General features: G+C 60.0%; 1 protein-coding gene across 1 annotated transcript in view; it reads right to left on the minus strand.

The window, feature by feature from the left end:
• Prex1 (phosphatidylinositol-3,4,5-trisphosphate dependent Rac exchange factor 1) overlaps positions 1-13,612 on the minus strand; it is a 90,124-nt gene extending 76,512 nt beyond the window's left edge. The window contains 1 exon segment of the mRNA XM_048349590.1: positions 13,332-13,612. Coding sequence (XP_048205547.1) covers positions 13,332-13,538 — 207 coding nt within the window. The 5' untranslated portion in view covers positions 13,539-13,612.
• Positions 13,613-24,982: the final 11,370 nt, after the last annotated feature.

Here is a 24,982-nt window from a genome sequence, read left to right on the forward strand (position 1 = left end):
TAGGAAGGCGTGGCTCAAGTGGCAGAGCGCCTATCTAGCAGGCTGAGACCCGAGTTCAAAGCCCAGCTGGGGGAGGGGTCTGCGGCGGCTCCGCGGCTCGGCGCCACGCCGCGTCTTCCATTCACCCGCTGGTTGCTTAACTGGTTGTGCCGGGGCCTTTACCACACAGCTCACACTGACCTCCAACTCCCGAGCCTTCTGCCACGGCCCTGAGTGCCGGGATTACAGGCACGAACACCCCACACCTGGCTTATTATCTCCCACTTAGTTCTCAGGAGTCCCCCAGGCTGGTTGGGGGGGGGGGGGGTGACGGGGTGCGGAGGCATCTCAGGGTGACCAGTGGGAAGGGCCCGCCGCAGAGACACACAGACGGGACGGAATGGCAGAGGAGAGGCTGCTGACCTGTGCTGGCCCCCGAGCCCTCCCCGAGTCCTGAACCCTGGAAACAAAGACCACGCCTACGACCTGCCAGCCACCAGCGGCTTCTCCATGCCGAGGTCAGGACCACAGCCCAGGAGCCGAGGGCCCTGGCCCCCCACACCCCGGTGCTGGGCACCTCCAATGGGCGGGGTGGGGGGGGCACAGCATCTCCCTGTAATCTGCCTCTGCCTGGCGCGGAGCAGGCCGGCCAGCAGGGGGAGGGAAGGGGACCAGAGGAGATGGGAGGGGCCGTGAAGGCTCCGCCCCCCCAGCCCCTCGGGGATTCTGCCCTGGGCAGCATGGATGGCAGAGCTTCCCAGACCCTGGCAGCCACAGCCCTGCAGGCCTGGCACAGAGACGCTGAGTAACCTGCCCCGGTCACACAGCCAGGACCGGCGCGCACTGGGCCCCAGTCCACGTGGAGTTGGCAGCAGGGGCCGCGCAGGTTGTGAAGCCCCGGGCAGCGGGATGACAGCTGTCCACATTCCCCTAGGGACGTGGGGTCTCCTGGGGGTCCCCTAAAACCAGGGTGCCCTCCCCATGGAGCGGGCAGCAGCTACGGCCACAGAGCACAGACCCCGGCGTCTCCCTGGACCTCCCGCACGCGCCGGCGCTGCCCTGCTCTTCCAAGTGAGGACCAGGACGCAGCTGAGGGGCTGCGCAGTGAGTGCCCGGAGACGCCGCCCCGCCCCCTCCGCCAGCCACAGGGCCTTTGCAGAAGCTGGCCTCTGCCGGGGAACGCAGCTCCTTCCGCCTTTCTGAAACCCAGGTGGCCCCGTGACACCCAGACCCAGGCCCGCGGCCCTGCGCGACGGACTTCACGGCACTTGTTACTGGCAGGCTTCCATCTTGCTTCCTACCAGCCTCCTTCCCCCCGCCCCTCCTTCCCCTCCTCTTCCAGCTTCAATTCTACCAGACGGGGAGCTCGGGGATTTCTGTGCCCACGGCCCCCCTGGTCCTGGCGCGTGGCAGGCCCCGAATCAGACTCCAGCACAGAAACCGGGATGCCCAGGCACAGGGTAGCTCTCTACCACAGGCGCTGGAGAAGATGGGGAGGGGAGCCTCAGTCAGACACACGGGGAGGAGGGAGGGGAGGAGGGAGGGGAGGAGGGAGGGGAAGGGAGCCTCAGTCAGACACACAGGGAGGAGGGAGGGGAGGAAGGGGAGGGGAGCCTCAGACACACAGGGAGGAGGGAGGGGAGGAGGGAGGGGAAGGGAGCCTCAGACAGACACACAGGGAGGAGGGAGGGGAGGAGGGAGGGGAGGAGGGAGGGGAGGAAGGGGAGGGGAGCCTCAGACACACAGGGAGGAGGGAGGGGAGGAGGAAGGGGAGGAAGGGGAGGGGAGCCTCAGACACACAGGGAGGAGGGAGGGGAGGAGGGAGAGGAGGAGGAAGGGGAGGGGAGCCTCAGACACACCAGGAGGGAGGTGAGGAGGAGGGAGGAGGAGGAGTGGGGAAGGGAGGAGGACGAGGGGCACGTCACGCAGGGCCTGGCTGAGGAAGTGCTTTGGAGCCCGGCCCCCTCTCCTGAAAGGTGTTAGATGTGGGATCTGGGCTCGTAGCCACGCCGACCTCCCCAGGTGCCTCAGCAGGAGGAAAGTGGGGTGCCCTGGCTTACACCTCAGGCGAGCAGGTGGCACAGGCAGGCGGGAGCCAGGTGTCCTGGCTGAGAGGCCAGCGGAAGCTATGCGTCCGCAGACCCCATGGAGAAGGTGGAGCCGAGGGCCCCATCCGCAGCCATCCGCAGCCATGGGTAGGATGGAAGCAAGACAGCAACCCAGGCAAGAGCAGCGGACCCCATCTGAAAAAGAGCTAAAGCACCAAGGGCCGGAGGTGTGGCTCAAGTGGTAAAGTGCTTCTTGCCGACCGAGCGCAAGGCCCTGACTCCAACCCCAGAACCACCCTAAATAAATAAATAAATAAAACGAAAGGGAGCGCCTGGAAGCCACCCGAGGTCGAGAGAGCCCAAGAGGTCTGTCTGTCTGAAGACTCTCCGAGCTGTAAGTTCTGCATTTCCAACCCTCACGATCCGGGCTCATCTCCGGTTGTGTCAAGACGGTGTCATCGTCTCTAGACGGAAGTGCCTTAGGACAAACACCCCTGCGGGGCTCCAGGCACGGCCCGGCTGGCCGGGAGGACGCTGGGATGCAGTCACCGGCCTCAGGAGACACAGGCGGGAACGAGGCCTCTCCTCACCCACTGCCCAGACGGGAAACTGAGGCTCAGAGAAAGCCAGGCAAAGCCAGGCAGCCACTGGACAGCTGAGTTCCTGCCCCGGGCAGCCGCAAAGGGAGAAACTCCCGTCCACCCCGGCTGCTGAGGCTGCCCTGTCCCCAAAGGACCTGACCACATGGTGGGGGGGGGGATGAGGGGGAGAGATGGCGGGGGGGGGGGGGGAACCAGGCCAGGGGCGGGCTGGGAGCCAGCGGCCAGGACAGAGGCTCTGGCAAGCGCAGGACCAGTCCGCAGGCCTCCCTCCGCCTGCGGTCTTTCCTCTCCCAGGGCGCACAGCTCAGCCCTGAGCCTGAAGCACCACCTCCCTCCCCACAGAGAGCCTCAGCCAGCGGGGACTGAGTCCTGGGTTCAAATCCCAGCTCTCGCAGCAGTGGACAGGAAGCCGTGGACAGGACGTCGCCCCCAGGCCTGCACCACCTCACCTGTAGAAGGGAACACACCGGAGCCGGCGCTGGCGGCTCGTCCTGCAACGCTAGCTACTTGTCAGGCAGAAATCAGGAGGCCCGTGACTCTTAAGGCCAGCCCAAGGGAAGAAGTTTGTGAGACCTCATCTCAACCAACAGCCAGGCGTTGTTGAGTGTGCCTGTAATTCCCCTCACACAGGAAGCATCGACAGGAAGGTCACGGTCCAGGCAAGCCTAGGCGAAAGGCAAGACGCTACTTTGCAATTAATGAAAGCAATGGGGTTGGCCCACGTGGTAGGGCACCGGCCTGGCCAGTGTGAGGCTCGGAGTTCAAACCCCGATGCTACCGAGAGAGAGGAGGAAGGAGGGTGTCGCCTCTGCCACAGAGCAGCAGGGACAGAGGGGGCAGAGGGGTCATGGGCCGGTGCCGCTTCCGAGTCCTCACCCCTGAGGACGGGCCGGTCGCGGGCGGGCGCCGCAGCGGGAAGGGGGGCAGCGACGAGGTGTGCAGGCCGCCTGCCGCCCACCGTGGGGCCGAGCAGGGCGGGGACGGCGGGCGGGCGGGCGGGCGGGCGGGCGGGCGAGCGGGCCTTCCGCCCCTGCCCCTCCAGGCCCATGCAGCCCAGCCGCTGCCGCTACTGCTGCGCTGAGCCAGCACGGAGCTCCTTGGGAGCCGATTTCACACCCGGTGGGACAAAGCCGCCTTTGTCACAGGGAGGAGCAGATGCTGTGGGGAACATTCCGGGCTCTGTTCATTCAGCTCCCACAGGCCAGAGGGGAGGGGGACCGGGCAGGCCAGAGGGGAGGGGGACCGGGCTGGGAGGACGCCGGGGCAGGTGGGGGGGGGGACGGTGGCCCAGATCCCACACTCTAGCTGTCATCCACACACCTCCTCGCATCCTTCACCCCTAACTCCATCCTGCAGGGGAGAGGACCAGGGTGCAGGGCGCTCGGTGGGTCACACAGCTAGGACGAGACGCAGGAGCAGGGCATGGTGGGCTTAACCGGCTGCCACCAGACAGCGCGCTCCCCTCTCTCCTCTCTCCCACCCACTACTCCCCCCTCCAGTCGACTCCCCACGGGTGGCTGGCCTCCCAGCTCCAGCTGGCAACTCCTGACTTCATCCCTACCACCTTCCCCCAGCTCACCTGGGCCCCTGGCCCTTCCCAAAACACGGTTCTGCCTCAGGACCCTTGCACCTGCTGTTTCCTTTGCCTGGACTCTCAAAGATGCAGAACCTGGGTTGAGTCCCCAGTGAGAGGCACTGGGTGACTCTGGACAGGTTACCAAACCTTTCTGAGCCTGCCTCCTCCTCCTCAAAGCGGACAACACGGGAGCCTGCCTCCTCCAGGGAGGTGCCCGGGCGTGCAGAGCATCCACGGAGCGCAGCACTCAGACCTGTGGGCACTGGAGGTGTCTTCAAGAGCTACAGAAAGAGCAGGGGAGATGGGACGAGCCCATGACCTGACAGCCAATCAGTCCTGGGACGAAGGCGGGCACATGACCTAAGACAGCCAATCAGAGCCCACGGAGGACCCAGGGCCCTCCACCATCTAGGCCACACAATTCCTTCCTTGCTCAAGGGCTGAAATGGGTGTCTGTCACCTGCAGCAGAACCCTGGCTGCTGTCAGTCTCCTGCAGGAGGGGAGACCAGCGGGGGCCAGACCCACACTTCCTCACAGGGGTCTACACCAAGGGCGCCCAGAAAAGCCTAAGAGCAGGAAGTAGGACAGACAAATGTCACATCCTCTGTAACCGCTGATGTTGCAAAAACAAAACGGGGTGCCCACAGCCATAGGAAGTGGAAGCTGGGGTGACAGAAGCAACCCCTCTAAGAGAGAACCATCTTCTCACCCACTTCTCCACTAGAACCGGAAGTTAGTTGCCAGGCGCTGGCGGCTCACGCCTGTCACCCCGGCTACTCAGGAGGCCGAGATCTGAGGATCACGGTTCAAAGCCAGCCTGGGCAGGAAAAGCCTGTAAGACTCTTATCTCCAACGAACCAGCAAAAAGTTGGAAGTGGCACTATGGCTCAAGTGGTAGAACGCTAGCCTTGAGCATAAAAGCTCAGGGACAATGTCCAGGCCCTGGGTTCAAGCCCCGGGACCAAAGAGAGAAAAAAGATCAAGTGACTCTTCCCGGCTGATGGAAATAACAAAAAAAAAACAAAAAAAAAAATGGGGAGATGTCTCTGCGCCTGTCTTTGTGGCGGGACACGCCGTGTCACACTTGAGAGTTGTCACTGGCCGTCAACTCCGGTGTGCGGCTTCACGCTTGAGTCCAGGTCGCCCACAGGGAAGGAGGAAACATCTAGAATGAGCCGGGCCGCACCAGGCCTCGCCGCCGCCACTCACCACAGGATGGCTGTCCTCCTCCACAGAGAAACGCGCCACGCCTGCTCTCCCGAAACACGCAACGGCCTTTTCCTCATCCTCCAACGCACGCACAGTAACCAGCATCCACCTTGGTACCGGGGCGGGGGGGGGGGGGGAGCCCTACTGAGGGAGAGGCGGCGGCCGGGCACACTGTGGCCTGCGGGCCCTGCGGACAGGGGCTCCGGTGGCTCCTGCCAGGGCCGCCTGGGGGAACACAGGCTGGAGAGAGACTTCTGACTAAGAAGCCGGGAAGTCCGAGTCGGGGCCTGATCTGGTCTGAGGATTCCCCCCCCCACCAGGGGGTGACTGTGGAGGACCCCCCCACACACACGTGGGGCACCAACCGGGTGCAGGCGACAGGCTCTGGCCACGGGTGGCTTGGGTCCTAGTGGGAGAGACTAAAGTCATGTGACGAGGTGACCTCAGGCAGTGCAGGGCCCGGTGGCTGGGAGGCCGTCTGAGGAAGCGGCCTGAGCGGAGAGGACACCCCCCCCACACACACACACCGTTCCCCCAAGAACCGGGACTCAGCGTCCTCGGTGAGAGCGGCCGCCGCAGGCTCAGCAGCTGGGACCCGGGGAGGAAGTTCACCACCAGAAGGCTGGTGACGGAGGCCGGGGCCAGGTTCCTAGCACCTTCTAAACCACAGCTTCCATTTCCTGTCCCTTCCACCCCGCACACTGGGGGGAGGGAGGGAAAGAGGAAGCTCTGTGATGGCCACAGCCCCCAGTGCTCCAGCCAGAATGATGTGGCAAGAAGCTGGCTCAAACCCAACCCTGCCACGGAGCACGTGAAATGCACCGGAGCCAAACCGGCTAATTACAAAGCAGAGGCTCTCGGGGTGGATCTAAGACACCAAGAGCCAGCCAGGCACTGGTGCCTCACGCCTGCGATCCTAGTCACTCGGGAGGCTGAGATCCCGTGATGAGTTCAAAGCCAACTCAGGCAAGAAAGCCTGGGAGACTCTTATTTCCAACGAACCACCACAAAAGCTAGAAACGGAGCCGTGGTTCAAGTGGTAGAGTGCTAGCCTTGAACACAAAAAGGGACAGTGCTAGGCCCTGAGTTCCTGCCCCACAAGGAGGAAAGGAGGGAGGGAAGAAGAGAGGGAGTGAGAGAGAAAGCAAGGAAGGAAGGAAGCAAGGAAGAATGGGAGAACAGGCCAAGAATGGAGAGAGCCGAGAGCAGACCCCGAAAGACAATGTGGCTCCCCCAGCACTCTGCTTCACGCTGAGGGGGTCCCCAACTCAAATTCTAACTAGACACTCCCTCCACTGGCTGGTGGAGGAGAGACCTCAAGGCCCAGGGAGGGCAGAGGATCCCGGGGCCGGGCCTGGTGGGGCCCTGGTGGGGCCCTGGTGGTGACCAGTCCACCGCCCTGGGCCCAGGTCTCCTCCCGGTGGGCCCAGCGGGCCCAGGGCGGCGCTGATGGCTTCTGTGGTTGTGGCTGTGACGCCGTGGCTAGAGGCCGAGCCCCCCGCCCACACCCCGCAGCCGTTCCGAATCCGGCAAACTCACTTCCTGAGCAGCAAACAAGGGGTGTCTTCCTCTGCCACAGGGGGCCGATCCACGGGGGGTGGCGCCCCTCCACCCTCCTCAAACTGTCACACCCTGGCCACAAACACAAACAGCCCAACTCCTCCCTGGGTGGGGCAGGCTCAGCCGGCCTCCCCGAGGGGCCCTGCCCCCCCCTCACCTGGAGCTCTGCATCCACCTGTGGGGAGGGGGGAGGACACCAGGCTGCCCCCCTGCACGGGGATCACAGGCCCCATGCTCACAAAGCCAGGCCATGCCACCCCGGCCAAAACCCTGTAGGGGTAACAAGGGGTAGGGGCTGGGCATCAAGCGGTAGGTAGAGTGGCTGCTTAGTGAGCCCAGGGCCCTGAATGCAAACCTCAGTTTGAATGCAGAAGACAGAAAAGACTGAAACAAATCCCACCTGGTGTTCCCCACGCCTCAGCGCATCAACCCACCCTGGGCTCCCGTGCCTGAGCCCCTGTCACCCCACCACTGCCCACCACGCCACCCTCCTCTCCCACGACCTCCCCTCCGGCCACACCGGCCTCTGCTCCTCTCACAAGCCAGGTGCCTGCTGCCCCAGGGCCTTGGCACGCGTTCCTCCCGCTGCCCGGAACACACTTGTCTGGCTCTGCACTGCCAGTTCTGCTTCCCTCAGGCCTCAGCTAGATGCCACCGTCTCGGGCCTTCCTCTAACCCATCGAAAGCCCGCGTCGCCCTCCGTCACCTACACATCCCTTCCATCCCCCTCTCCTAGCTGCTGCGTGGACCGAGTGCGGAGCTTCCGCCGCCCCACCTGCAAAACAGGTGCGACCGCGAGCAACACGGGAAGGGAGTGCGAGGAGCAGCGGCAATCCACGCCCCGCACCCGGCACACAGTGGGGCCTCCGCGAACACCAACGTCATCCTTGCGGCTAGACGTCTTCCCGCAGGCCGGCGTCCTAGCCACGCGCCAGAACCCAGCACACCGCCGGGCACACAGTAGGTGCCCCGCATGCATGAACTGAGTGAGTGAACCAATGAGCGCAAGTCCGCTGTGGGGCCCCGGGGGGGGGCGAGGGGGAGGGGCCTGGGCCTGGCTCCCAGCAGAAGCCAGTCCCCCTTCTCAGAAGGGAGGAGAAGACCCCACACCCTGGTGGTCCGTGGCCACCCGCCAGCACCGGCCTCCCCTGGCACAAACGCGGGGGGGGGCTCATCTGTCGGCTCCAGAAGCTGGGGAAGGAGCCAGGCGGTGGACACAGATTGAGCGTTCACCGCGGAGGACAGGGGGACGCGCACACTCCCTGCTGCTCCTGAAGGGGCAGGGAAACCAAAGTAAACCTCCAAGTCCCCACAGCGCTGCAACGCCGGACGGCCTGCGAGCTGCCCCCACTCACGGCTCCGGGGCCAGGAAGCTTCCAGATCCAGCCCAGGAGAGCCACCATCCTCCCTCCCTGCCGGCGGGAAAACGTGCGCCAAGAAGGTCACCCAGGGAAGAGCCAGGCTTGGATCTCAGGCTGTGCAGCACCTGGATCTGTACTCGGAACCAGGAGCTTGAATATGTGCACACACGTGTACGTATGCATGTGTGCAACGTGCACCCAGGCACCTAGGGTACATGGGTGCGCGCGTGCACACACGACACTTCGTGACGTTGGCTGTAAACAACCCGACGGCAGATGGCAGAGCTGGTGGAGTCACCCGCTAGCTCTCAGTTGGCTGTGCCTGCACCCAAAATCATCTGCCAACATCTGCAGACATCTGACATCCCACAGCTGCTCGGAGCACCCAGCAGGTGACAGCCGAGGGAACTGCTAGACACCCCACCGTGCCCGGGCTGCATCCCACGGTGCGCAGGCTGCCCCACTGCCAACAGCCGAGGCTGGATGGGTGACAGGCTCTGGTCCCAGCTGCTGGGGCCCGACGTGCCCTCAGGGAAGCTGCTCCAGGCAGAGGAGGTCGTGGGTCATGGAGCCCAACCTGGGGGTGTCGGGGATGAACGCTGACAGGCTGCAGGGCCGCTGACCTAAGCAGGCCAGGGCTGCCCTACCAACCACAGCCCACACCTACCTGACCCACTCCGGAGCTGGCTCTTAAATACCAGTGCAAGACCCAGCTCTGTCTGGGGCACCCCGCACACTGACTTGAGGGTCAGCCCCCCTCCCCCACCACACACAAGAACAGCCATCAGAGGCCTGTGAGCCAGGTCCCCACAGTGGCCCTCGGAAAGGTGACACCCAACAGCGGGTGTGAGTCCTCTGCAGAAGGCAGAGCCCAGCCCACCTGACAGAAGGAGAGCCCGAGGCCTTACAGCCAAGCCACTGGCCACCCATCTCCTGGAAGTGACAGCTACACAGCCTCCGGGGCAGGAGACGGTGGCCATTTCCTGGGTGCCTGTGAACTCTCCGCCATTCTCACGCTTCTCCAGCCTGGCCTGACCTCCCTAGCACCCTAACGCTGACTTCTCTTGGGCCTTAGGCCTCATTCAGGTGTCCTTGTCAGCCGGGCCAGTCCCCAAAGCGACCGCGGCTCCAAGGCCAACTCTCTCAGGCTGTGTGATCCTGGGAAACTCACTCAGCCTCTGTGTTTGTGGCAACTGTAAAATGCAACAGCACAGAACACCTGCAATCTGTGAGTTCGTGCACAGAAACTGCTTTCCTACACTCTTGTCTCTTTTTTGTAAATCAGGGCTGGGGCTTGAACCCCGGGCCTAGATGCTCTTAGCTTTCCCCCCACCCCTTTGCCCAAGGCTGGTGCTCTATCACTTAAGTCCACAGCTCTGCTTTGGACTTTTTGCTAGTTAACTGGAGATTAAGACTTTTCTGCCTAGGCTGGTGTTGAACCCAGCTCTCCGATTTCGGCCTCCTGAGTAGCTAGGATTAGAGGTGAGAGCCACCAGTGCCCAACACTTCGTCCCTTTTTGATCTTCCTGCCTTTCTGAATCGGAAGCACACACTTCCATTCTTCCCCTTCCACCTGTGACGTGACTATCATGTTCTTCCAAAAGCTGCAGGAGCTGCTCAACACCCTACCTTCATGACAGCCAGCCAGGTAAGTCCTGCCCTCCTCGCCCCACCCCCCGCATTTTGTCCCAGTGCGGGACCAAAAGTGCAGAAATCTGTCAAAGAAACAAACAGTGGCAACCCAAAACCACAGCTTCTTGTTTTGGCACCCGGAACAACAACTCTGGTCTCCTCCTTCCCAAAGCAGAAGCACACAGATGCATTCTGGGAGCTAGGAGCTCCCAAGCCGGCCGGCCAGCCCCCCTGGCTGCCTGCACTGGCCAGGTCTCTGCCCTCATCCGGGGAGCCCTTTCAGGGGCTGCTGGAGGGCTTGCTGCACTGGGCTCATCGGTGTCTATCAATGCTTGCATTCTTTTTTATTTGGGGCTGGGGGAGAAGGTCAGTCCTGGGGTTTGAACTCAGGGCCTGGGTGCTATACCTGAGAGCCTTTTTTTTTTTCCAAGGCTAGGGCTCTACCACTTCAGCCACAGCACCACTTCTGGCTTTTTCTGAGTCGTTTACTGGAGATGAATCTCAGACATTCTTGCTTTTGAACTGCGCTCCTCAGATCTCAGCCGCCTAAGCAGCTAGTTTGACAGGCGTGAGCCACCAGTGCCAGGCAATGCTCGCACGCTTACCTCCTCGGCCTGGTGAGCACACCCAGCATGGCAGCTCCGGGTCCCCCCTTGCAAGCTGGGATTCGAACCCAACCAAGGGGTGGGGGCCCCTCAGCCGATTCCTTAAGGAGTGAACCTTTGGGCCCCACAGAGGCACCCACATTTTTCCCCGACCTTGCTACACGCTCCCCGAAACAGCTTTTGAAGCACCTACTCTGTGCCTGGCTCTAGGCTCATCCCAGTGCCAGGGCACCCTGAGCTGCAGACCCCACACTGTGCCCACCGTACAGACTGGGAAACAGGCCGGAGGGTAGCCTAGAGCCAGTGGGCGGGAAAGCCAGCGTCTGTATCCCAGCAGCCTGGTTCCACAAGCCCCCCACTCGCTCAGCCGCTGCCACAAGCTTAAACCTACCGCCTGTCTCCTCGTTTGTCAGTGTGGTATAGCAACAGCACCCCTTGTTAGGGAGGCTGGACGTCTGCCGTGTGCAAGGTGCCTGGGTGGCGAGGGCCGAGGGTCAGCTCCTATATACTATGACACCTGTCGTGGCACTGTGCAGACGAGCCCCACAAGACACAGCTGCTGAAAGATGAGCTCCAACATTCCAAGCCACGGTGCTGGGTGCTGAGTCCTACCAGCTCTGTGGCATCCCCAAGTCAGAGCCAGCATCCAGAAGGAAAGGCGGTCCTTGCTGCTCCGCCATTCCCTGGAGATGGGGAGGGGTGTGAGGCACAGGGCCTGAATGGGTGGGGGGGGGGGGGAGGACCACAAAGCCCCAGACAGGAACCTAGCAAAGCCACTGGATCCTGCAGCCACAGCCCAGAGGGTTGAAGGAAACACCGTGGGAGCCCCCCACCCACCCCGACATCTGTCAGTGTTGACTCAGGACTCGCTTCTTCCAGGGAGCCCTCCCTAGCCCCCCTACTTCATGGACACCCAGAGGCCACTACCTGGTCATCTGTATTACTGCCTGCAAAGCAAGGCTCCCACCATTAACAGGCAACGACTTAGAACTAACTGAGGCTGAGAAGGGGAATCCCTCAGCCTGGCCGGGAAGGGAGGGAGGCAGAGCCTCTCGGGGTGGCCCCAGCCCACAGCGGGGCAGGGAAGCTAAAAGCCCTGGGCTTTCAGGGACCATTCCCCCCGGGCCAGGAGAAGCCCTCTGGGGCCGCAGACAGCTGGCTCGGGTTACACAATCAGACTGCTTGTGGCTCCAGCTCTAGGACACACAGGAAGACACAGGCAGAGAAGGCTGGATTCTCCCTCCCGGTGTTCACAGGAGGGGAAACTGAGGTCTGGGAGACAAGACACCAAAGCTGCCCGGCTTATCTGGGCATGGACACACCCACAGCAAGAACTGTTCAGGCCAACGAAAAGCATAGTAAGAAGGAGGACTTTCTGTTGGCGCGGACCATTTAAAGCCACGGTTGAGGCAGTGCCTGACCTGCAGGGCAGAGGTGGGGGTGGGGTGGGGGGTACATTTTCTTCCCCACTAATTCAAAAATCACTTTACATTCCCTCCTTGTCCAGGCTGAGGAGCCGAGTTCCCCGCCGCTGGTGAGGGCTAAGGGGGCCGGCTGCATCTTTAATTCAGGGGCTGCCAGCCTCACACGCAGCAGAACACACACACACACACACACACACACACACTTTATAACTGTGAGAGGAAGAGATGAGGAGAGCCAGCCAGCCAGCCAGCCCGGCCTCGTTCTCACAGACCTTTCCAGAAGGGTCCCCGGGCCAAAGGGCTCTCAGAGCCCGGCGCTCCCCTCCCCCGGGCGCCCCGCGCCCCTGGAGCGGCGACCCGCGACCTCACGGCTGCCCCTCAACACCCCGAGGCCACCGCGGCCCCGAGGACCCCGGGGTCCCTCTCCGTCCCCCCGCGATGGCTCTGGGGTCCCGGGACCAGCCCTTCCTGAAGCAGGATTTAGACTTCCTGGAGCCGAGGAGGGAGTAAATGAGAACCCAGCGGGAGGCGCGGAGATTAAAGCCCCGGGTCCCCGCCTCCACCCCGGCTCTGACCCCGGCTCCCCCTCCCTCCACCCCAGACCCCTTCTCCCACTTCCTAGGGGCGAAGGGAGGCGGCCCTTCCTCCTCCTCCTCCTCCTCCTCCTCCTCACTGGAGAAAGGCAGCCCGGGCCCCAGCTGCGACGCCCGCGAGTTCAAGGCCCACTCCCCACACTTAACCCGCTGTGCCACCGGGGGCAACTCGCCCCAGGAAAGAAGAGGGGGGCCTCCTCCCTACCCCGAGGCCCCCCAGCACGGGTCCACCGTGCTAGACGGGGCCCCACGGGCAGGCCACTCATCACGGTACAAAGTCGGCAACTTGGAGATGGGGAGACGAACGGGGAGCCCCGGACCGGCGAGTCCTGGGGGGGGAGAGGGGGGACGAGCGGAGAACCCCGGAGAGCGAGTCCTGGAGAGGCAGGGAGGACGTTCGGGGAGCCCCGGACCGGCGAGCCCGGAGCTCCAGCCGGAGGGGTGCGGGTGCCCCCCGGGTGGGCCAGCGCGGCCCTCCGGGATGTCCTCCGGGCCGCGGCTCCGGGGAGGTCGGGGCGCTTGGAGAAGTTGCTCCCGGGGAGCGCCGCGGGGCCCCGCGCCCGGGCCTCCGGAGTAAGTCAATTCACAAGTGTTTGAAGGGCGGCGGGGGGCGAGCGGGAGACAAAAGGGCAGCGCGAGGGGCGCCGAGGGCGGGAGCCCGGGAGCCGGGCCGGCCGGGCGCCGCGCGGGGAGCGGGGCCGCGGCCACAGGTGGCGGGCGGGCGGGCGGGCGGGCGCTCACCGACTGCAGGAAGCGCAGGGTGCCCACGTAGTCCCGCTCGGTGCCCAGGATCTCGTTGAGGACGCACAGGCGGAGGCGCAGCTGGCGCTCGGACTCGCGGGCGGCCGCGCTGGGGCCGGAGGCGGGGGCCGCGGCGCCGGGCCCGCGGGGGTCGGGGTGGGCGCCGTCCCCGCTGGGGTCGCCGCCGGTGGCGCCGGGCTCCTCCATCGTAGCGCGGCCGCGGGGCGCCGGCTGTTCCCGCGCGCAAGTCGCGCTGGCGGCTCAGGCGTCCCGGCGCCGCATCCCGGACCCGGCGCGCCGGCGGCCGGTGACCGCGGGCCGCGCGGGGCGGGGGCGGGGCGCGCGGGGCGGGGGCGGGGCCGGGCGCCGCGCGGGCGGGGCGGGGCGGCCCGGAGCGCGCCGGGTGCGCGGATCGCCGCCCCCGCCGCCAGGGAGCGTCTGCCAAGTGCCACGCCGCGCTCGCGCCGCACCGCAGCGCCACGCGCCCCCGGGGCCTCGGGGAGCGGCGCCGCGCGCCCCGCACCTCCGTCGTCAGCTCGGCGGGGCGCGGGCGGGAACCCCCCGGAAGCAGACGCGGGGCCTGCGGAGGCCGTGCGGCGTGCGCGGGGCGCGCCCCAACTCCGTACCCGGACGCGTGGCGGCCACTCCCCCCCCCCGCCACGCGCGACTCCGCCAGACAGACACCACGCAGGGCCGGCAGCGCGGGGAAGACCGAGGCGGGCGCTGCCCACTCCCCGGGTCCCAGGCCCTTGGATGCCCCGGGGCCCGCCGCGACCTTGAGGAAGGAGCCGGCGGGGCCCGCGCTAGCTAGCCCGCGCTTCTCCCTTCTGCTGTCCGTCCCCCTTCCCCAACTTCTTTGCCCCGGGACCCTGCCTCTCCCCGAGGCCGCGCACCCTGTGCGCCCCCGCGCGCGCCCGTCCGCCACGCGCGCCCGTCCCGCTCCCCCGCGCACGCGCGCGCCTCGCTCCCGCGCGGCCCCCTCCGGGATCCGACTTGAGACGCCGGCGTGACCTTGGGGGTCCCGGAAAGCGCGGCCCGGCCCTCACCTGCCTTTGGGGCTGGAGGGAACCGGCGGAGGTGGGGGGGTGCCTCTAGGACCCTGAGCCGGGCCCTCGGGTCCGCCCACCTCCCTCCCCGGCTCAAGACTGGGTGACCTTGGCCGACGACCTTTCCACCGGGACCCTCGGGTGTGCGGGTCGGTACGGCGGGAAGAATCACGGCGCGGGCCCGGGGTGGAGCCTGGAAAGGCGCGCGGGGCTGCCCTCTGCCCCCTCGAAGGCTCGGGTGGGCGTTCTCCTGGGGTCCCTCAGGGCTATAACCAGGCAGGAACGACCAGGCTTGTTTATCCCCTCCCAGAGGTGAACACGAAGTGCCCTGGGGCAGGAGGAGGGCGAGAGGCTCTGCCCCCCCCCCCTTTCTTTGTGATCTGGGGTCCGGTGCTTTTGGTCCTGGCCAAGGCCAGGGGAAGGAGCCAGCCTGGCCAGGGAGTCCAGGGAGATGGCACCCGGTGAGCCACCGGTCCCTGTGTCGGGGGACTGGCCTCGCATCTCCCACTTTCTCGCCCAACAGGAAAAGGGAGCAGCTGTACTGCGTGATCCGGGTCGGGTCAGAGCATCGCCCGTGGACAGATATACAAGTGAACCCTCTGTGCCGATGCAATTCAACGTAACCCAGCTCCCACAAGAGAACACTTGGTTGAAACTTCCGGGTGTCTGCAGACCTGTCTAAGCCTCCCTTGTCTAATTTAGGAAATGAGTGAAGGTCTGGAGTTTTCAGGCCCAGGACCATTGCCACTTTGTGATAGGGGGACTGACCTAGACAGACTAGGACAGCGTCCCCAATACACACTGGGTCAGAAGCACCCCTTCCTCAATGGCGGGAACCAAAAAAATGTCCCCCAACATGGCCAGAGGACCTCTAAAAAGTGCCTGCCACCAAGGGCTGTCACACAGGTGCTCCTTCTCAGTCTGTGGCCAAAGGCCAGCTGCAGCCCCACATGCCAGATTGAGCAAGCAAGCACTGCTATACATCCTGGGCTTAAACCATAGGCCACTGGCTGGGCACTGCCAGCTCATGACGCCTGGCTACTCAGGAGGCTAAGATCTGAGGATCCCTGTTTGAAGCCAGTCCTCCTCTCCCCCCACAAACAGGAAAGTCCATGAGACTCTAATCAATCTCAAATAAACTACTCAGAACAGGCACTGTGACTCGAGTGGTAGAGTGCTACCCTTGAGCACCAAAGCTCAGGGACAGTGCTTAGGCCCTGAGTTCAAGTCCCAGGACTAGCAAAATAAATAGGCCACTGCTTATTGCAGGAGGGCCTAGAGGGGACTGGTTCCGAGCCTGGCGATGTGTCACGGTACCTCGCCCTCCCTGTGGCTTCAGTGACTTTCTTTTTAAGGTTTGGGGCCTCCAAGTCCAAGAGGTCTGCTGAAAGAACAATATCACCTCCTCCCACACCAATTCCCTGGCTGGGGCAAAAAGAAAAAAGGGGTTCTCTCTGCTCTGTACCCGTCTCTTGTCGGAAGCTGCCATCAGGTCAGAACTGGGTGGTGTGGGCACCTTTGATAAAAAAAAAAAAAATTATGGTGACATTTGACAGGACATTTATAGTGAATGCATTGTCACCGAGGACTCCCGCAGCGCCACTTCACGTTCTGGGGCACAGCTTGAACGGCATGGAGTTCTGTTGTCAAGAAAGAATGGCCGCTTATGTGAGGGAACCCCACAACCTCAACATACAAGCACCTACTACAGCCTTGAGGCTTGCAAGGAACACTGGGACCTTAGAAAAGAACAAATCACCACATTCTTTCCCTCATTCCCACACATGTGTAGCGAGGACCTGCAGCGCGCCAGCTGGGACACAGCCGGTGACACGAGATCAGATCCCTGTCCTCTGGCATGTGTGAGAGCAGAAGGCAGAAGATAACCAATGAACAATAAGTAAACCTGACCCTTTCAGCTTCGCAGCGGATGGGCCTAGGAAAGCAGAGGTGGTTGATGGCACCCACATGGCCTCTTCCCAGATCGCAGCTTCCACCGAGCCTCAAGCCTGAGGATTCAGAAGGGTGCCCATCTCCACCATCCCTGCCCCCAGCCAGGGTGCCCCTGTCTCCATCCAGGGTGCCCCTGTCTCCCTCATGCATGCCCTCCCAGGCAGGGCTTACGCCCAGCTGTAGCTGGGAAGCAGCAAGAGGCAAGACAGAAAGAAACAGCAGCTTTCAGATGGGCGGGGGGAGGTGATGGTAAAATAGGGAAATTCTCGGGGACAATTTTAGAGTCTCCGTTGCCATGGGCTTCCCAAGTGCTGGGAAATACCACTGCCTGGCTGTTGCATAATGTCACAGCAGTGGGGGACAAGGACTCACTGCCTGGAAACACCAGACGGTTCGTTCCTTCTTCCTGACCCCACCAGGATCTGCCAGCTCTGCTTCTGCAATCCCTCTCCGCGGCTCTGTTCGCAGCCGGTGGCTCACACCTTTAATCCTAGCTACCCAAGAGGCTAAGATCTGAGGATTCAGGTTCAAAACCAGCCCCAGGAAGAAAAATCCATGAGGCACATCTCCAATTAACCACCAATAAACCAGAAGTGAAAAGTGTAGTTCAAGTAATAGAGTGCCAGTCTTGAGTGAAAAAGCTCAGGGACAGCACCCAGGCCTGAGTTCAAGGCCCGGTACCATCACAGAAAGAAAGGAGGGGGGGGAGGGAAACTTCAGCCAAGAGAAAGGCTGGGAAAGCAAGGGCCAATTCTTTTTCCATCCCAAGTCAAATAGGCCAGGTGGAAAGTGCATTACTGCTTTGCCCTGGGAATCTCATTTCCCAATCCTTTCTTCACTCGGTATGAAATCAAGCAGCTTGCTGAGAAAACAGAAGCCACTCTGTCCTTAGAACTGGACAGAACTGCCGGGTACCATGTCTCACATTTATAACTCTAGCTACTCTGGAGGCTAGATCGAAGCCAGTCTGGGTAAGATCGTCCATGAGACTTATCTCCAATCAATGCCAGAAAAAGCTGAAAGTGGTGCTGTGGCTCAAGTGGTAGAGTGCTAGCCTTGAGTAAAAAGAAGCTCAGGGTCAGTGCCCAAGCTCAGAGTTCAAGCTCCAGGACTGACAAAAGAGAAAGGACCACACAGCCCAATCCAATGCTGGACACAAAAGACAAGCCTAGCCTGGTCGCCACTCCAAGTAGTTCTGGCCTCCCTGTGACTTCCGGAGTCCCAACTTCTCCAAAGGCTGCCTGCCTGTTGGACGCGGTTCTCCCCAGAGGGCTTCAGCCCAAATTTGATTCAAGCATAATAGATTTCAGATTAAGTCAGGGCTCCAAAGCTTTGCCAGATCATACTGGTGCCAGAAAGTGCTGGAAACACAGCTTGAAGGAAGTAGAGAGGAAAATGCCTGGGACCTTCCATTCAAATCCCCACAGCCTTCTTTCACAGCTTATGGCCATTCGTAGGACTCCAGAGATCAGTTGCCTGGGTTCAAATCCCAGCCTTCCCACAGTCCCTGACTGAGCAGCATTATGCAAATGGCCTCACTCCTCTGAGCTTCAAGGCCCCTGTCTGTAAAATGCAGTCATTAAGAGCTCCTACTTCACAGGAGCAGACTTTCTAACTAGGTGAAGCCAGAATGCCTGGTGCTATGGCATCCATCTTGAGACCATGAGGGAGGATACTGATGACCAACCAAAGATACAAATATAACTTTGGTGTCTCTGAATCCCTGAACTACCCAACTTCAGAGCCACACTTTCCTGGATGCTGAGGCACCCTCCTCCCAGGTCTGCCTGTCCCGTCTCTGCTCACCCCTCTCTCTGAGGCCCCGAAGCCTGTGCTGGTACAATGACCGCCCAGCCGGGCTTGCAAGCCACCACCCCAGATCCTAGCTGCTACTTCAGCATAATTACTAGTCTCGTCCCACTTTGGGCCATGTGACCCTTTCAAGGAGGCATTGCTGGCTCTCTACTGCCCTTCTAAAATGTGGATGTCCCAACGAGGTGTGACCTCTACCCAGTCCCCTTCCCATGGACCAAAGACCGGAGGCTGCTACCAGGAGAGCTGCACTGGAGCTAAGACGGTTTGCCAAAGGGCCAGTGCACAGCAGCGAGATCAGACAGCTCAGCCAGGCCAGAGCCTGCCCTGGGCGGCCTGGCTGGAAACTCCTCAGCCACAGATGCTTTCCACAGACGCAATGGATGCACATTTAGGTGTCTGGCTTTCCCCATCCCCACCCCCCCCCCACACACACACCAGTTTATTTCCTGGATGGAAAGCTCCAAAATACAGCTGCCCAGTGCAGGCCCAGATACCTGGCAGTTTCCGTGGCAACTTTTACTGAGGGTTTCGGTCTCGGTCCCAGCCACGCCCGCGTCCCTGCTTCCCTTCCCCAGGGCCTCCTCCAAATTCCCAGGATGAAGCTCCTGCCTGGAGCCTAATAGCGGGTATGATCTTTTTTTCTTTCTTCCTTTCTTTTGCAGCACTGGGGATGAACCCAAGGCCTCCAGCATCCTCCTCAAGCACTCCACTGCTGAACCTTACCCCCAACCCTACTAGATTTGTTTTTGGCTATTCCTGGGGCTTGAACCCAGGGCCTGGCCCTTGCTCAGGCCTGGTTATTTGGCTTGTTTGATAACAATTGACTGTCTACCTTGAGCCAAGCTTCCAGCTCAGCTTTTTGCTGGTTGTTTTAGAGCTAGACTCTTGAGGGCTTTGGTGCCTGGAGTTGACCTCTAATGGTGATCCTCTAAAACTCAGCCTCCTGAGTAACTAGGATTGGGGATGTGCTCCAAGCCATGTCCTTTGTGGCAGGCACCGTCACTGCTTTACAAACACGATGAAGGAGCCTGCGCAGGGCTATTGGGGTCAACTAGGAAGTGGGTTAGGTGCTGCATTAAATTCTAACTCATACTGACTCTGTGTGTGTGTGTGTGTGTGTGTGTGTGTGTGTGTGTGTCCTGGGGCTTGAGCTCAAGTCCTGGGCAATGTCCCGGAGTTTTTTTTGTTTGTTTGTTTGTTTTTTTTTTTTTGGCCAGTCCTGGGCCTTGGACTCAGGGCCTGAGCACTGTCCCTGGCTTCTTCCCGCTCAAGGCTAGCACTCTGCCACTTAAGCCACAGCGCCGCTTCTGGCCGTTTTCTGTATATGTGGTGCTGGGGAATCGAACCTAGGGCCTCGTGTATCCGAGGCAGGCACTCTTGCCACTAGGCTATATCCCCAGCCCCCGGAGTTTTTTTGCTCAAGGCTCATGCTCTAACACTGTTTGTCACAGGGATAAACTGCAAAAGCCATCACAAGCCCAGCCCAGCTTTGCCGCACAAAGATGTTCCTTGCGACCTCAAATACAACAGATGGGTGCTGGGAAGATCCTCATTGTCATGAATAAGGAAGCTGTCAAATGCATTCACCATAAATTTTCTGCTCACAGAATATATCATGGAGTCAGGCAAGTACCTCGTGATGGAGGGGAGAAAAACAGAATGTCAGCTGCACGTCGGAAGGTAGAATCATGTATCTCCAATAAATAAGTCATGTGCACAGTAAAATCCCATACTGGCAATGTGTGGTATAGCTGGGGACTGGATTATTATGAGTATTTTTGTCCTTATTTATACACTCTTACATGCTGTGTGTGTGTGCGCGTGTGTGCGCGCGCATATGTGTGCTGGTTCAGGGGCTTGACCTCAGGGCCTGAGCGTCGTTCCTGAGCTTTTGCACTCAAGACTGCTCTACCACTTGAGCCACGGCTCCACTTCTGGCCTTTTGCCGATTAATTGGAGATAAGAGTCTTATGGACTTTCCTGCCTGGACTGGTTTCAAACCTCATTCCTCAGATCTCAGCCTCCCGGGTAGCTGGGGTATAAGGTACCAGCACTGGCTCTTCTTTACACACTCCTCACGTTTCCTGAGTTCTCCACACTGGATGGCTCTTTCAGTTTTGCTTCTTATTTTTGCCTTCACCGCCCATCACTCTCCTCCATCTTCCTCTCCCCCACCCACCCACACGGGTGTATTTAAAGCCTGTTCTTTCTATCCATCTGCCATACATTTGTTTGGATATGTGTGTATCCAAATAGATGCTGCAAAAGAATACACCAAGAGAAAAGGGCATAGTGGATTTTTTTTTTTTATTGATACATTAAAGGTAGTTACGAGCCTTGTGCTAGCTTATCTTTTCCCCATCACAGCACATTTCTGGATCTTTCCTCCTTGCTCACGATGCTGGTGACCATCTTGGGGCCTGGGCCACCTGGAAGAGGTCCCCTGGAGCTCCTCCTGGCTCCTCCGCTGAGTCCCTTCTAGTCTGGGCACTGCAAGGACTACATTTCCCAGCATCCCACATGGTGGGTGGGGCCACACCCTGGGGGTTCGCTCAGGCAAGTCTGCAGAGGACAGTCATGTCCCTCTAGGCCTGGCCCCTAGGTCCTCTTCACTGATTGGGTTGACAAATGGATGTGACCTTGAAACCATAGGCGGAAGGTGACAAAGCTGCCTATGGGCCTGGGTCTGAGTGTCAACCTGAAGGAAGGGCAGCCAGAAGGCTGGACTCTTATGTGAGCCGTAACCCTTGCAATGGGTCCCTAACCAAAAACCATATTTCTCCTGCCCAGCAGCTCCTGGAAGCCATTCCTAGAGGAGCCTCCGGCCTTCCTCACCCCCCTTCCGGCACCCTGGGAGTCACCTGAAGTTGCCTCCCAGAAGTGGGAAGTGGGACAGCAGGACACAGGGTCTGTCCTTGTTATGTTTGCCTGCCCAAAGCAATGTCAAGCAGGGTTCTCTGGCATTCATGAGGTTCTGTGAACTCCCAAACTGTTAATAAAATCACTAGAATGAATTCTGCCACTCAAGCTGTGAATTTTTTTTTTTTTTTTTTTTGCCATTCCTGGGCCTTGGACTCAGGGCCTGAGCACTGTCCCTGGCTTCTTCTTGCTCAAGGCTAGCACTCTGCCACTTGAGCCACAGCGCCACTTCTGGCCATTTTCTATATATGTGGTGCTGGGGAATCGAACCCAGGGCTTCAGGTGTAAGAGGCAAGCACTCTTGCCACTAGGCCACATCCCCAGCCCTGCGAATCTTCTTGATATGCTAGAGGGAGGCCAACACACGTCTGCAGAGGGCCATTGGTCACTGGGTCGCACCTTGTAGTCATCTCTGTGGAAGACTCAGCTCTGCTGTTTGAAGTGCCAGCAGCCGAAGACAGATTATGTCACTGTGAGCATGCCCCCATTCCAATAAAACTTTATTTATAAAAACAATGTCCCACAGCTGTGATCTGCCAATCCTCCAGCTAGAAAGAAAGAGAGTCATGTCTCCTCTCTCTAAATCTCTGTATGTTGTGGGAGTTAGCTCCTTGGTAAATAAACACAGATGACATCCCAGAAAGCCTTGCTGCTGGCTGCTATGAAGTATCCCAATAGATACATGAAAGAAAGAAAGAATGAATGAATGAATGAATGAATGGCTATAACTTAGAGCTGGTCTCAGTGAACAACCCAAGTAAAGACCAACCAGCAGGAAAGCCAGCAGTAGACAGCCTGCACCCCAGAGGAGCCCTGTTCTAGACAGAGACCCTTCCCCACAACCCCCACCAGGCTCTGCCCCTCACTCTGGTGGGCATGTGTTTAGGGGTTTGGTTTCCAAATTCTAGAAGCTATGGAAGAAGGGTGACCACGGGTGGTGGGGTGGGCGCGCTTGGTTCTCAAAAGCAAATGGCTCCAGTGACTAATCCATCTTTCGCTCCAGTATTTTTATTTATCCCAGCAGAAATGCACATGAGTCACGACTGTTGTTGGAGAGTGTTTGAATGCGGTGTCGTGCGTCTATCTCCCGAGTCTGGATGCTGGGGGGGGGGGGGGGGCGGCGGAGGGAGGGAGGGAGGTGATGACTTCATCCACAATGACAAAAGCTGGGAATCACCAACCAGGACTCCGTCCCCATCCTGCGCGGCCACCAGCATCCAGCAGAGGAGGAGGGAGAACCCGCAGGCATCTGCAGGGGGCTGAGCACACAGCTTCCCCACCACGCTCCGGCTCGGTCCTCCCCTTTTGTCCAGAGCCCACCACCAACCCCCTTCTTTCAGAAAGCCTGGGTTCGTCTGCTCCCGAAGCCCTGCTCAGAGCCCGGGGAGGCTTGTGAGCCAGCTCCCCGCAGCCACCTCCGCTCCGACTCGCGGCCTCTACGGAGATCGGTCCATTCAGCGGCGCTCCGTGTGAGCGCGCGGGCCCTGCCACGTGGGCGAGCTCTCTCAGTGGGAACGGGGAAAAGCTGAAGTCAGTCTCCACGTGGGCTCATGGCTGGCTGCGTGACTTCGCCTCTCGGTGCCTCCGTTTCCACGGCATCTAGAAAGGGGGATGATGAGAATCACAGCCACGGGAAGAAAAGGAGATGGCATCTCCAGAGCCTGTGGCAGTCAGTACCCTGGAGACAGGCAGGACCCTTAGCTATTCTACTCACTGCTCAATCCCTGAGCAGAGAGCAGGGCCTGGCACTGGGCCGGTGCCGGCTGTGTTGGCCTGTGTCTTCCAAAGTGTTGTGTTGGAAATCCAGTCCCCGGCACAATCGTGTCAGGAGGTGAGGTCAATGGGAGTGCTCTGCTCTGAGGAAGGGATTAATGTCATCACTGCAGGAGGAGGTTAGCTGTTGAGAGAGTGGCTGCGTTATCAAAGCAAGCTCAGCTGTCTCTTCTCCTGCTTTCTTCCTGTGGGCTGATGTGAGGGGAAGAGCCTTCTACTCTTTACAACCGTGATCCAAATCCATCTCTAGGGCTTATAAACTACCTAGTCTCAGGTTTTCGGTCACAGCAGCAGAAAGTGGAGACAATCCTCAGAGAACATTTGTTAGATGGACTGATGGATGGACAGATGAATGGATGCACACATGCGTGAATGGATGGACAAATGGATGTATGCACGAATGGATGGACAGATGAATTGATGCATGCATGCATGGATGGATGGATAGATGGACAAGACGGATGGATAGATGGATGATGGGTGGGTGGATGGATGGATGGATGGATGACTTAGTCTCAAGGAGCTCCGCCATCCTCTTAGATGGGAAGATACCTCCAAGATCAACATCACTCTCCACACTATCCACAATCACAACTCTCATATAATTGCTGATTTTTCCTATTATTTGAGGACCCTTTAAAAGTAACCACAGGAATCTAGCTCAAGCCAGGTCAAGCAAAACAGGGAATGTGTTGACCCAGCTAAATGAAAGCCAATCTAGCTTCAGAGCAGCTGGATCCACGTGCCCAAAGAGACTGGCTGCCTCTTCCCTAGGTCTGTCTCAAAGGGATTGCATGGTGTGGCAATCACTAGGACTCAGACGGGCCAGGCCTGGGTCATTTGTTTTCTACTATGTTTTCAGTATGGACCGAAGGGGAGGGAGGGCCCCCAGGACCCCTCTGAGACCCTAGCACTGGAAAGAGGAGCATAGGCATCTCTGCCGGTGGGATAAAAACAAAACACTGGGCAAAGCTCCTCCTGACTCATCAGCCTCCCTCCCAGGCTGCCCCCTCTGCCTTGTGAAGGGCAGTGAGGACCCAGCCACTTCCTCGGCTCCCTACTGTCCACTGCGGTGGGCGACAGTATGTGACTTCAGTCTTCTCCGGTGGGGGGGGATGGCAAGAGCAGGGAGGTCGAGGTGAACACCGGAGAAGGTCATCCTCAAGGTCAACTCCAGTGGCACTCGGCCCAGGGAGATCCCGGCCCCACAGGTGCCCCGCCCCTCACTCCCGGCCTCTGCCACTTCCTCCTGGCTTCCCTCGCTGCAGAAACGGCCCCCCATTTTATCTTCTATTCACCGTCGGTTAAGAACCCAACAGCCTTCCCCCTTTCCTATCAAAACCCGAGAGTTCTGGAGAAAACAAACGCCTTTCCACTCCCACAGGGCGGCTCTTACTGGGCCTTGTGTGACACAGCCCAAACCCTTCAGACCCGCAGAGGCTGCAGGGGAAGTTTTCTCCCCTCTTAAAACAGGATGCAGAAAGGGAAGTTCACCTCTTCTGTTCTGAGCTGGACACTCAGTGACAGCACTGTGGGGGGTGTGGGGTGGAGCGGAGGCTTCCATCTTGGACCTCTGAGGGCAGACTGGGCCACCGTGGTGGGTGGAAACATGGAAAGAACTTGAATCGTTGCATGATGAACTAACCAGGCTGTCACAGCCCCATCTCAAGACACATGGCTTAAATCATAGCGGCTGGTCATCACCAGTCGCCAAAATCGTCTTGATGGCTATAGCATATAAACTGGTCAACTTGCCTAGTCAATTCCAGAAAAGTGATTCTTGCCACAGGACACTCACAGTCTCTCAGCGCTGTAGACCCAGGAGAGGGGTTTAGTCAGGGACATTGCCCCCAGTGCTTCCTGTAATCCTCGTTACTCAGGAGGCTGCAATCGGAGGATCACGGTTTGAAACCAGCCTGGCCAGAGGAGTCAGTGAGACTCTTCTCTCCAATTAAGCTGTCAAAAAGCTGGAAGTGGAGCTGTGGCTCAAGTGGGAGAGTGCTCGCCTTGAATAAAAAAGCTCAGACACAGTGACCAAGCCCTGAGTTCAAGCCCTAGTACCAGCCCCAAAACAAAACAAAACAAAAACCCTCCCTGTCCCAGGCTGTTGGGTGGGGAAGGCCCGGTCATATGTTTTACAGAAGT

Source organism: Perognathus longimembris, chromosome 6 (genome assembly GCF_023159225.1).
Source record: "Perognathus longimembris pacificus isolate PPM17 chromosome 6, ASM2315922v1, whole genome shotgun sequence".
NCBI classification, from domain to species: Eukaryota; Metazoa; Chordata; class Mammalia; order Rodentia; family Heteromyidae; genus Perognathus; species Perognathus longimembris.